This window comes from Lineus longissimus, chromosome 3 (assembly GCF_910592395.1).
Source record: "Lineus longissimus chromosome 3, tnLinLong1.2, whole genome shotgun sequence".
NCBI lineage: Eukaryota > Metazoa > Nemertea > Pilidiophora > Heteronemertea > Lineidae > Lineus > Lineus longissimus.
This window is the reverse complement of record NC_088310.1, coordinates 14,636,938-14,650,989: the sequence shown is the minus strand read 5'-3', so window position 1 is coordinate 14,650,989 and position 14,052 is coordinate 14,636,938. Positions and strand designations below refer to the sequence as shown.

At 41.1% G+C, this 14,052-nt stretch overlaps 1 protein-coding gene across 3 annotated transcripts in view; it reads left to right on the top strand.

Annotated features, from left to right (window-relative positions):
* The window catches only part of LOC135485750 (E3 ubiquitin-protein ligase UBR2-like), a 650,469-nt gene that overhangs the window by 125,941 nt on the left and 510,476 nt on the right, over positions 1 to 14,052 (top strand). For all 3 annotated transcript variants that reach the window (XM_064768146.1, XM_064768147.1, XM_064768145.1), the window contains one exon: positions 5,355 to 5,391. In XM_064768146.1, the coding sequence (XP_064624216.1) occupies positions 5,355 to 5,391 (37 nt within the window). The remainder of the gene's footprint in view (positions 1 to 5,354; positions 5,392 to 14,052) is intronic.

Sequence of the window (14,052 nt, the reverse complement as noted above, 5' to 3'; positions counted from 1 at the left end):
CTGGCCTTATGATAGTCATCCTCGGTGTAATGAACCCAGTAAGACAGGTAAACCAAACACAGCAGGTGGTGTCTGTAGTGCAATAGCAGATGTCTAGGAGGAAGGCCTTGGAGTGCAATCAATCAGCTTATCTGACCTATTATAAACATCCAGCTGAGAGGCATTCCACTTATTTTGCTCATCTTTCGCTAACGGGGTCTGGCGGTCATGAGGGCTGAATAATGCAAAAAACAGGGAAAAATGGATTCCAAAAACTTTAGAAACGCAGTTTATTAACTTTCATCTGATACTGTAACCCAGGAAAATTTGGTTAGCAGGTTTTTTTTGCGGATTTGTCAATTTTCAGTCTAAACAGTATTATTTGCGCATTCTAAATTTGCGGACTGTGGCCGACCACAAATCCCGCAAAATTAACATGCATACTAGTATCAAACTTTATTTTTATCTCCTCTATTAATACACATGTGTTGATGATTTGCAGCGTAATTACAATGCTACTCGAGCTAATTGATCGGCTCCCAACCGCATTCTCATTGCCGATCGGCGCAGTGTAGGTAAACACTGTCTGTATATGTGTGTACGTTTTAGTATTTATACAGTTTATTTTTGCGGATGAGTGCATCATAGCAAGATCAGATTATATTTGCGGGCAGGTTAATTTTGCGGATTTGTGCTGACCGCAAATACCGCAGAATTAACCTGCGCGCAAAATTTTCCTGGGTCACAGTAGTAACTGCCTGTACAAAAGTTTTCATATGGATTCTCATGATAGCCACTGTCAGTGGTGTGATGATAATCAAGAGAGCTTTGCCCCAAGGTGTTAATTGCCGGGTTAATTGGAGACGGGGTCGAGACCTATTGCGGAAATTAGGCCTTTTGGACGAGATAGAGAGGTGAATTTGGTCGTTGCGACCACCCAATCCAGTAGTCGTGGTCTGGGTACCAGGGGCCGGTGATTCTTGGTCGTTTTAGCGGGGTGGTTGCGTTACGTGGGAAGTCGATGACTGGGGTTCCACTGTACCACTTAGGGGAGTATATATAGGTTTACATTGTCTGATGAAGAATGGTATCCATTTTTCCCGTCTTTTTAGCTCAGCTCTTAGCAGAGGTGAGCTTATCCCATACCGTGGCGTCCGTCGTCCGTCGTCGTCGTCGTCGTCGTCGTCATCGTCGTCCGTCGTCGTCCGTCGTCGTCGTCGTCCGTTAGCAGGGCACGTTTCGTAACTGTTAAAGCTATTGAGTTGAAACTTGGTACACATGTAATGTACCCTTATGTAATGACACCTTGGAGACCAAGTTTCGGTCCGATTCGTTTCATGGTTTGGCCACCAGGGGGCCAAATGTTAAAAGTGAAAATATGCAATATCTCCCTTTATAGTAGTCGGGAAATTTTGAAAAAAATATGGTAGGTACTTCTAGCAAAGGTGCATCATATATCCTCCGGGTTTTTGATTTGACCTCCTTTTCAAGGTCACAGAGGTCAAAGTTTGCTGATTCACTGAACAGTAGCATGTTTCCTATCTATTTTAGCTAGAAGGTTTTAAACCAGTGTGGACATGTATCTGGATATTCTCTATTCCACCCCTAAAATTTCGGCCGTTCGGACATCAAATATGGCCGCCAGGCAGCGATCTTGAAAAATAAACACAGTACTATCACTCCGAAACTAATGATCGGATTGCAACCAAATTTGATCTGGATGTATGTCTATGTACTCTCTACTAAATCCTTGATTTTCAGTCAAATCCATCAACCAATATGACCGCCAGCGGCCATCTTGAAAATTAAACAAAGTCGGATTGCAACCAAATCTCATGTGATTGTATATATATATTTACTCTACAATATCCTTGATTTTCAGTCAAATCCATCAACCAATATTTCCGCCAGGTGGCCATCTTGAAAATTAAACAAAGTCCTATTACTCCGAAACTAATGATCGGATTGCGACCAAACTCACTCTTATCAATATCCATAATTTTCAGTATCATGACAAATATGGCCGACAGGCCGCCATCTTGGAAATCCAACGAAGTCCTATTACTCCTGAACTGTTGAACAGATGTCAACCAATTTCCATGCGACATGTACACTCTTCAATAACCCCTGAAATTCAGTCAACTTTGTAACCAAAATTCTATACTTTAATAGATGGTACCGGTAATTTTCTTTTGTGCCATTGAGCCGAGAAGGATAATATTATTCAATGGAATCAAAACTGATTAAACTAACCAGAAACTGTTCTCCCCATATCTACTGCAAATGACATGCATTACATTACCCGAGGTGAGCACATGGTCCCTGGACCATTTAATTTATTTTACTAATTTTTTTGTGGAGACAAATATCTCTATATAACATAGTATACCGAATACCAAAATATAATTCATACATTAGTAATTACCTTGTCTCAATCAATTTCCCTCTGTATCTTAACACCTTCCCTGCCAGAGGCTTTTCTAATATGAGACGCCGCAGGCCAGTGAATTGACCAATTTCACCGTTTTTTTCATCTGTATGAAAAATATATTTGAAATAAAGCTACATACATAAAACTTGGAGTCTTTGTAGCTCTTGCTCTGCTCTTCCTTATACAACAGTCTTTGAGTGGTACCCTGCAAAGCATTTGTTCATGCAGAGGGGGATGTTACACTCCCGACAGCGATATCTGGTCCCGGGCTGCGATGTTGAAGGAGTTGCCATTGTTCTGTTTCTAGGAAACAGCCTGGTTCGTTAGACATCAGCTAATTGGCGAATCTTCAGCTAGAAACCGATTACAAGCGCCCGGGAACATTCGTGAACGGAAACAAAACGTAGTACAAGGTGAAATTTACAAATTTTCGAAAATGACATTTTGAAACGTCATTTGGCAGGGTGCTCAAAAATTCAGATGACGTTCAAAAACGTCATTTGGCAGGGAAGGTGTTAACAACACAATATTAAGATAAGATTTGATAACATAATGTACATAAAACTTATGAATAGGATTACATTTAAGTATTAATGAAAATATGCACATAACTATGCTATTGAGAACCAACACATTCAGTCAAAATCCCACCTCCCAAAACTTTGACTAAATGACTCAACACTCAAGCTGAGGGAAATCGACAATTAAAGAGAGATTTCATAGGGTGCAGAAGTAGTAATTATTCTTTAAAAAGGTGTTACCCGCGGTCGTTTTATCAATCCTGAGTAAAAATGATGATATTCTCACTGATACACTGAGTTTTCAAAATAAACCGCAGATGCGGAAAGTTTGCGATTGAGGACGAACCGCTGGAGAAGAGGCCTAAGACTTTTTTTTCACCAACATGGCCGACGTGTGTTTTTGGCAACAAGATGTTTGTCCCTTGTATGGCCAATCTAAAAGCCTGATGTATTTCATGTGGCAATATTTGTGGACAAAAATTTGGTCAGTTTTGATTCAGCTTGCTTGTGTCTCATAAGTAAACAGTAATTCAAACAATTTTAGATGCTATATACTGACTCTTTATTGTTCTAGGCGCTGTATTGCCCAAATCTGCCTGCCTTGCATTGTGCTGTATCGCCCTAACCTGCTCAGCTCTCCTACACCATCTTTAGACCAGGTTATGACCTGTTACTGTCATGGGTGCTATTTGTGGTCCGCCTGGGAAAACATAGTGCTGGTTGATTTTATATATGGTCCTGTGAAAGTATTTTGCGATGGACCTTATCACAGTAGTGGTCAGCCATGGGTTGCCAGAAGTAACACTTTATTATTTTGTTTAAATGGCAAGGAATCTGGTTTGTTGTGTTTTATGAAAGAATTATTCTATCTCCTTGCAAAAAAGTACAAAATACCATGAAAATGCTGAAGACCTGAGGTAAAAGCCGAATTAATTATAATTTGTCTGGCTCCTAAAGGGATAGCTACTTGCCCAATTGCCACCAATCTCATATCATGGGAGTCTCTAACCACCATACGCTATATGTCAAATGGGTTCTTGATTTCATCTACTTTTCAAGGTTACAGAAGTTATATGGCATAACATTTCCATTCGGTTATATAATATAACATGTTTGTTTACCTGCATGAATTGTCAACTGAGCATCTATACAGAGAACATAATAGCCCCTGGTTGTTTAATTTTTATTATTATCACTGTACAATGATGGCATGTGACCATTTCATTGTTATTATCATCATATTGTACAATATCACATTGCTTCCTTTCATCACCACCATTTCATCAACCTCAAATGCTGAAATCTCTGAACACTAATCTCAATTTCACCACATACACATACACAACATCATACACTTTCACCATACACACACCTTTACAACACACCCATCATAAAATTATCCAACGTTCCTGCGTATCAAACGCGGGGAGATTTGTAATGGCCTTGTCATCGACATCGCTGTACAGAATTATTTTCCCTCACACATGGGATACACAATAGAATTCTATTGTGCAAGGGAAAATAATTCGGGGCCACCCTGTAGTTTCTCTCTGGGTCTAGATCGGCTGCCATGGGCCATGTCTAGGGTCCAGCCAGGTAGCAATCTTCTGTTGGTTTTTTACATGAAGGACCTGGATCTGTCTATTCAGTAGTCAAACGCTGTTTTAAGCTGAACGCCCTTCATAAATTTGGCCCCATTGTCTAAGCTTGATTCCATCTAGTCTGTCCACATCTCCCTATCTACCATAAACCTACATTCTGGTACTCGCATATACTACTTGCTACATTTTCTTGTCATTCGTCTCATTCCTTGCTATTAAATTCCACCAGCTCAGCTATTCAGGCCAAAAGGTCTCAAGTTGGTGATATTCTTACGGTAGTTACTCCAAGCAACGATACATCACATGTCACACCGACTTTGGTTTGACCTATATACTATACTCGTACAATGTTTCTTAACCAGGATGAATTCCAAAGCACCAAATATCTATACGGTGAGCACAATGGCCCCTGGCCGTTTCATTTATTTCTTTGCCTACCACTATTATTTACAACCAACATTTCTGCCTCACACACACACACACATACAACAAACAGTCAGGGGCATATGTCACACCTCGCGTTGCTCTTGTCACAATTTAAGATGGCTGTTATGGGGAGGATTTTTGCCCCAAATAGCCTTAAAATATTTTTAAAAATTTTAAAAATTTTAAAAACTTGCCCAGAGACAACCCTCAGTCAGGAGCATAATCATATATTTGTGTTGCTCTTGTTGTTGTATGCGATACCTATTACGCATAGCTGCAATACAAATTGTTTGACGGAGGTGCCCGCCACGACACTGTGTTCAGAGGCCGGTTACCCAGTTTGTGAACAATATAACGTACCTTTTCTCAATATTGTCTAATTTTTGTTATTTGCAGTTGCTAGAATCAACAGTCATCAGCTCTTCATGGCAGGGTAAGAATATTAAGTTCCCTTAACCACCTCAAAAATTACACTTTTGCCAGAGGTCCAATATGGGGTCACTAGCTCAATCTCGCAATTTTGCAGGGTGAGTAACTGGCAGAACTTTGTTTCTCCAGAAAAAAAGCAAATTGGTTAATCATAAAGGCCTGACCTAATTTCTCATCAGAGTGTCACCATCTTTTCAAACAGAAATAATCTACATGTCCTTTTTAGCTCAGCTGACTAAGTCAGCCGAGCTTGTCAAATAAGTTGTTCAGTGGCGTCCGTCTGTCCATCCATCCATCCATCCATCCATCCGTCCATCCGTTAAACCCATGGTGCACATTTTGTAACCGTAAGACCTAGAGACTTCAATTTTGCATTTCTGGATACTTCTGGTCAAACTCTATTTTCAAAACAAAATTTGTCGCCATTCGACCTACTTCCTGCGAGCGAGAGTGCATGAAGGAAACTGGCCTATATCGGCCTAGGAGCAGCAGAATTAGTCGAAATATGCTCTAATATTAAGATAAAATTCTTGAAAATCTATTTTATTGAGAAAAAGTTCAAAATTTTAACAGGAGAGGGCGCTACCTGCCTTTTAATTATTTCTGCCGATTCAAATTCCCGCCCGATGACGTCGGCTATCAATGAAGTCTCCTATTTGCCAGTTCTCAAAACATGGCAGGTACACAACAAAAGCAGTAGCTCCAGGAATAAATCACTGTTCACTTCAGCTTCGTAATCGATTGTACCCCCACTTTATTATGTTTTGTGTGGTGTTCCTATTCAATCAACGATGTAAGGCCTTATTATGTTGGTTTTAATTGAGAAGGTGCATTATAAGCGGCGTACGAAATACCGAAGCGGAGACAAAATGGCGGCATGTTGTTTACGCCTGGAGCTCGCTGGTCTAAATAGAAAACTACGGTGGTGCAGTAGAGCACAAGAAAAGGTTTAGCATTAACTTTGTCATGCAAGCTTCAGCAACAAAACGATTTCTCATGAATGATTTATTTGATCATCATCAGCTTGTTTCCCCTGATTGGTAAAAAAGTGATTTACAATTTCCATCAAAGTTTTCTATTTTGTGTATAGTCACATGTTATTTAACTGGCAAGGAGCCAATCAGTTTTGAATATTCGCGGGAAAATACTTCGTACTTGTAAACGAGGCTATGACAATGAGTATCCTCATTCATGGCATAAACTTCATGTTTCGGTAAATATTTTCAGACGATGATTTCACCCGAATTATGGTCAGGATTGAGGAATGAACAGTGGCATAATTATGTCAACCAAAAACATTGGTACCGTAGTGAACGCAAAAGGATATCAAATACCATGGAGCATGCCATTTTCATGCATAATGAACTGAACACCGGGAAGATATTTATGATATTAACTCAGCTGAGCGCCAGGCCCTTGGGCCTCTTGTTCATTATTGCAAGAAAATTGTTAACAGCCCAGCCCGCCTCCAACCAATGAATCAGTCAATTCAAGATGCACTGCTCTCACAACAGCACACATGAAAAGCAGAATGTAGAGCTTGGTATTGGGTAAGTCGATGCAGAAGAGAGGGCCTGCATGATCCAGGTCTGTCACTGTGAAGCTGGGAGCCTGGTGAAATCTGATGCCTGGGAGCGGCGCAGCAAACTGGTAACATGCCTGGGCATCTACTCTTTGACAAAATATACAAGCCTTCTTCTCCAACTTCACCATGCGTCTTGAGTCCAATGACCCAATAGTGATCACGAAGAGAAGTAATGACTGTATCTACACCAGTATGTTTCAACTTAATATGCTGCCACCTGATCAACAGAACAGCCAAGTGACCCTTTGGCACAATCACTTGGTGGATCTCCGCATAAGTGAGTCCTGAATGCTGAATATGACCACCAATGCGCATAAGTCCATCATTGTCGATGAATGGCCTCAACACTGAGAGAGGAGAAGTTTGAGGTAGTGACTGACCACCTCTCAACAAAGACAACTCCTTCCCATACTTCTTCCTGAACATGACGAAACAAATGCAGTTTTGCCCTAACCAATTCCTCACGGGACAAGTCTTGATCAGTACGACTCTCAGTAGGATGTGTCAGGTTATGCAGAAACCTGTAGACCAACGCTGTAATGCGAACAACAGGAAACAATCTTGGCCATCGAGTAACGAAGAGAACCTGCTCCACTGGCAACCATTTGGTCGCTACAGCCATAACAACCTCAGCAGGTGCAACTTCACTCTGAAGAAATTGTCCAACACTCTGAAACGAAATCAGTGATGAATCAACTGTTGCATCAATCACTGGTTCATACAAACGATCAGGTCCAGACAACCTTGGAGTAGAACTAACCAACTCTTCAGCTAAGAGACCCCTTGTCAACAAATGGGCAGGATTTTCCTTGCTTGGGCAGTGTGACCAGAGAGAAGTGTCAGTCAACCTCTGGATCTCAGTGACTCTCTCAGCCACAAATGTCTTCCATCTTCTAGGTTCCCCCTTGACCCAGCCCAAAGCTACAGTCCAATCTGACCAGCAATGATACTGAATCTCTGTTATCTTCAATGACAATCTCACCAAGTCCAACAACCTCGCAGTATGGAGACAACCAAGTAACTCTAAGCGTGGGAGGGACACCGTCTTCAACGGCGCCACACTAGAACCAGTGAGACCTCATAACTACCATCTGGTAGTGGGACCCTTGAATAAATCACAGAACCGTAGCCTCGTTCAGAAGAATCTCCGAAGCCATGCAACTCCAATCCAGTCAATCCAATCCATGGACAAGTTGTATAACAAATTCAACACAGAAGCATTCTCCTTCCAAGGAAGCTGAACATGGTATCTACCATCCTCAAATTTGATCAACTCATTGAAGTTCTTCAAGATTTCATCACCAGGATCCAGATTCTGTGCAGACTGAACTCCTATGGATTCTAAGTCCCAGAATCGCTCCAATGTGGACTCTGACAAATCAGACAAACAAACCAAACTAGTACTCACTTCCTCATGATGAGTTGGGGTGTGACTACAAGACCCTGACAATAACCATCCAAATACCGATTCCTGTGCCACCAAACCATCAGACAATCTCATCACACCACTCTTCACAAAGCTGCAGTATGAATCTAAACCAACCGGAATATCAACCTGAACTTCCCGATCAACCTCATAAGGATCTGCCATCTGAAGATGTTCAATAGAACTTAGTACTTCCCTAGAGACACTATTCCTACGCATGGATGAACTAACAGACTTAACTTCAACTGCCTTGAGTTCCTCTGAACTTCCAGAGCCACCCTGTAATTTTAACCTGTGGACATTGTATGCAGAACGAGTTGATGGCTTACCTCCACCAAAGGCTGCTGAGGACATATACTTAGCCGTTACCCATTCTGGATCGACCCTTTTCACAAGTGAACTACTGATGTTGGAGTTGTCTGACCCTGTATCAAACAACACCGCGGCCTCCACTGCACACCTCCTTCCACACGCTGTAACCTTCGCTGTCTGCAGCACTGTATGGACGGACACCCCCTGGGCTGAAGAACAGGAGCGAATATTAAGATTAGCTAATGCAGTATGCACCACTTCATGGTCTTCACTGGCATCGGATTGATTATTACCTGACAGTTCTGTACAACTAACAGTTTTATCATTATCAACTTTCCTTGAATTTGAACCACTACTATGTGAACCCTGCCCATGACACAGAAGTTGATGATGTCTATCAGAGCACTTAGCACACGTGAAGTTACAACCTTTGGACCTATGTCCCAATTTAATACATCTGAAGCAAACTCCACTGTCTTGGATTACCTTATGTCTTTCCTCAATCGGAATCTTAGTGACAGTCCAACATCTTTCAGAAGCATGAGCTTTCTTACAGAATACACAAGATTGTTTACTACCTTTGCTAGAATTTGATTGCGAATGACTATGGGTATACAGAGCTGAAACAGAGGATACATTAGTAGAAGGTTGTACAACAGGCACAGGTTTGCAGCTCGTATTCTTGGTTGTTGAAAGTCCTTTAAACGCCTCGCTACGTTCTCAGCGTTGAATCTCTGTCTTTAGGAATGTCAGTAGTCCCTTCAGATCACTTTCCTTGCCCTCACTGTCTCTCGCCCACTCCATCCGCAACTCGGGCGTAAGACGCGAAAGAATAAGTGGAGTCAACAGAACACCATATTCCTCTCCAGTTATTTTCGATGTCCTAAGGCTTTGAACGTGACCTTGGATAGAATCTAATAACTGCCACAGTTGAGCAATTTTCGGTTTAACAGGCACTGTGATATTCAATAGCGCTTGAATGTGTGAGAATATGATTCCATTCTTCTGTCCGAAATGTTCCGCTAACATTTCCTTGGCATTCTCGTAATTGTCGGCTGATATCGACAGACTTTCAATGACCCTTTTTGCATCCTTTTCGAGAACTGACTCAAGGTATGTGAACTTCGAAGCAACGGACAAGTTCTTCCAATTGTCAACAATGATTTGGAACTTTTCCCAGAAACTTGGCCATTCCATCGGATCTCCATCGAATGTCGGCATATCGATTTTAGGCAATTTAGCCTCAAGCTTTATAGCACCACTACCACTAGTCTTAGTACTAGCACCAGCAGTAGCACCAGCTGTTGCACTAGGCTTCAACTTATCAAGCTCTTCCAACGCTCGAATCTTGCATGCTAGTGCCTTTGTTCTATATTTGAACGTTTCGTCAATGTCTGTGTTGAGTGAGTCGACCTCCGCACCTATCTCCGTTTCGATTTCTGTACAAATCTGATCATATTTTGCCGAACGTTTATCAAATTCTTTGATCTGCAACTCCAGTGCTACAGCAGAACAAGATTTGGAGCGTAATAGTTCATCTATGGCATTTGTTGCGGTGCGAGCCTTCAGCTAGCACCCGGAGGCAACCAAACTGCTACTTCCACAAAAAAGGCGAGATGACTCTTAGAATGAAATAAACTCGTATATTGAACCCTTTGTACAACTCTGGTTTTGACAATCTTGATCTCACAGTGCATAAACCTCCCAGAAATCTCTAGCTGAACTAGAGTTTCAATGGGACAAATAGCCTGTAGACCGCGACCTGACTCTACCAGCAGTGGTGTATCGGTTCCTGAGCGACAGAGCAGAAGTTCCCTCGGCAAAGGTTAGTTCTCTCTTCTTCTTCTCTTGGAGTTCTGCAATCTTCTTCCCGTCTAGCCATTCAACTTCGTGCTTCCATGCAGTCTTGGTCACTCCCGAAGGCTTTCTGCTCTGTGCTGAGAAATCCCAGTATTTATACCAAACCGATAGCGTCAGGACGTGTCCCCAGCACGACAACAGGTGGGAAAACCCAATTATCATGCAAATTTGACATAGCTATGACGTCAATGGACTCTAAAAATAGCAAGTTGCGGTAGCAACAGACGATGCTTAAAGTCAAACTCATTCAGCGGTTTCCAGGCTCATGGAAACCAAAACTTAACACTTAAATTTAACTGTGCCAAAGTTAAGCGGCACCAACAGCATTTGCCTCTCTTGTCAGCCATGACCTCATTGCTACACGACTCTTCTTCAGTGTGGAGAGCACCAATTCGTTTAGGGCCTACTAATGTACAGTGTACATGGTTTACAGTCGAACAATGCAGATGTACACACACTGAGTCAGCAAATTTTCATTCAACAAGTCATAACTGATGTCACCTGCACTGAAAACCATCACAAAGTTCCTCATTTATATATCTGTAATGTTCATTGAGGTCTTCGGCACAAAATGTTTCGGACCATTATCTTCAGTGAGTCCATAATTTTGATTTTTGTGACATGAATAAAATGAGACAACAAACTTCTTTATGAAATATGGCTGAATTAATTATTGACAAAAACACAAGGTGGCAGCACCAAACTGCGCACCAACATTTTATAAAACATACTACATCACAATCTCCAACAACATGTTGTGAAGGCAATTTCCATGTTTAAATTTCCTGCCAGAAGAATTATGTATTTGTTTACCTTTTATATGTTCGTGTGACCCCTTGACCTTTCGTGGGGTTGCCCTTGCCTTCTGCAAGGGTCTTGGGATCATTGGTGGACAGGGAGCAGGATGTGCATTTCTTGCCTTATTTGTTTATCTAATTTTAACTTAGTCATCTCAACTAGAATAGTTTTTTTTAGTTCTTTTTAATTCATGTAGTGGGAGTCCAGGATTGGTTATAGGGTCACATTTGTCTCGTAGGTAGAATACCATTGTACCTTTAGGCCCTTTTTTCCACCTCTGTGAAAGTTCACATGTGCTCCACCATTTTTACATGCACTTATGTACTGTATTTAATATGACCTGGATTTGGTCTTTCAGTATTCTATTGTGATGATTTAGTATTTAGGACAACCTGCTCAATCATACCTTATTGTCAAGTCAACTTGTATATTTAGGACACCCTGCTATGTCCACCTGAATGCTGATGACATTTCGCTCTGTTTCAGACCTCAATGCAAGTCCATTGAAGTATTTAGGATAACCTGCTCTATGGTACCTAGTTATTTGAAAATGCCTTCGATGCTCTGTTCTGGCTATCATTAGCCTATTCAAGCATAGACTGTAGCAGGTGGTTTAGTATTAAACATGGAGTTTCCTTGAAAAGATTGTCTGCTTTGCAATTTTACTGACTACTGAACGATGGCGTGGAGGTAGTAGATCGTTTCTATGGAGGTTTCAAGGTAATTAACTCTTCTCTCTCTCTCAAGCAACACTTGTACAGTCTTATTAAAAACAGTGAAAATTTGTAGAAAAAACATTTAGCAGTTAAAAGGGTAAAAATTGATTGGTGATGCCAATGGTCCTTCGTCGTATCCTATTTCTAAAACAATGATGCGTTTCTTAACCGCTAGGGCTATGAATTTGAAAATTTCGTTTCTCTGCCCTTGATGATTTTTCGGTTGGGACCCCTCGTTTTAGCTCTTTCGTTGGGTCCATTTTATCAAGATTGGCCTACCCCTTGGGATTAGCCATTCAGTTTGTGTATCTTGGGAATATTTCCTCCCCCCTGAAGAAATAAAACAAAAAATATTGTGCAGCGTCGATTTGGGAATAAAACAGTTCGCAAGCAAATATATCTCTATCACAAATAGCTATTTTAAGTTTTGAAATTATCTGAAGATTAACGATTTTGGAGCTATAAAAGTATGGCATTTTTGTCAATCTCGCCTAGTTCTCATCGTTTGATGAAGTGCCGCGGCTATGTCGATCAGTAAGTGTACCCCCGCCTCGAGCAAGTCACAGTGTTTTGCGCATCCAGACTGATCATTCAAACGTGTTGAGTTGCCGTGCGCAGTTGTTGCTGGAGAACGGGAAAAAAAAAATCTGCGGCATATAATTTTCGCGATGCCTCACGATGGACATATTATTCTTGGCAGAATATTTTTAATTTAAACTGTCTATTTTGACTCTAAGCTCTTAGTGTATGGAGACTGTAGTGTAAAATGTCCCCTACTTAACATAATATGAGCAATAATTAAGCAAAAGTTGTTTAAGTTAGGTGTAATTATGACAAGTGTGTGGGGTATACACGTAGGCCTTCGTTGGGCCAAGCTATATGCAGTGCCTCTGTGGAAACATGGCAACAATGACATTGGTTTTAAGCTAAAAGCAAGAGATTTTCACGGCAGGATATTTTCCGGAGCCTGACCTACTTGCAAAATTCGCAAAAATGTTCTTGTTCAGGCAATCAAAGTCACCAATCTGACAGTAGTTTCAATTAAATTTAGGCAAAACTTTGACGACTGTTGAAACACTATATTTTGTAGATTAATGCAAAGAGAGTGCTTACAAATCCTCTTTTTTGTAAGATGAGACATTTCACTGCAAAACTGCTCATATATTCATGTTATCAGAGACCTAATAATCAGGCAGTCAAAGTTCTAACAAAATTGGCCCTAACATAAAGCGTCTTATGAACAAAATAACTTTTCTAATCTTTGTAAAATTTCTGTTCATCAATGTCACTATTTTCAAAAATCAACCATGCTTGGAGTCAGAGTAGTCCCAGCTACACTGAACAATGATATCTATATCATAATACTATAAGGCGGCTCGATAAAGTGCCATTTGGGGGTAGTGTTTCGTTTCGAAATTTTGCACATTTGCAGGTGATATGTTATCCTGATGCAACGTTATGTTTATTTTCGGAAATTTACTTCAGCGGAGCAGTAATGAGGGATTTTTAATCGGACACTGTCAATTCTCCTTACCACTCATAGAAGCCAAGTCATTGCTGTTTAGTTATGCAGGGGCTTAATCAATTACCTGCACTCCCTGTGGGGTGGCTAACATTACCTGTTGAACAGCTGGCTGTAGGGGGATGATTGGAACAGCCTGTACCTGTTGACCTGCTGAACCCAGGTTAATGCTATATTCAATCCACGATTGCAGGTCACCTGATCTTCGAGATTTCGCGGGGAAAGAAATTTTAAACAAACGCATGTGTGCAATTCAAATGTAAACAAAAATGTATTTCGGTACTTTTGGTTGCTGGACTTGGGTTTTCCCGCAGTAAGGAGCTGGGGTCAAATTGGTGGTCTATTGTTTATGGGTGCTGTGTTAGCCATTGCTAGCCCTTGATTATGAAGGCATTTTCAAATGAAGGTTACAATGGTCTGTTTATGTGCTCTTTACAGCTTTCAAT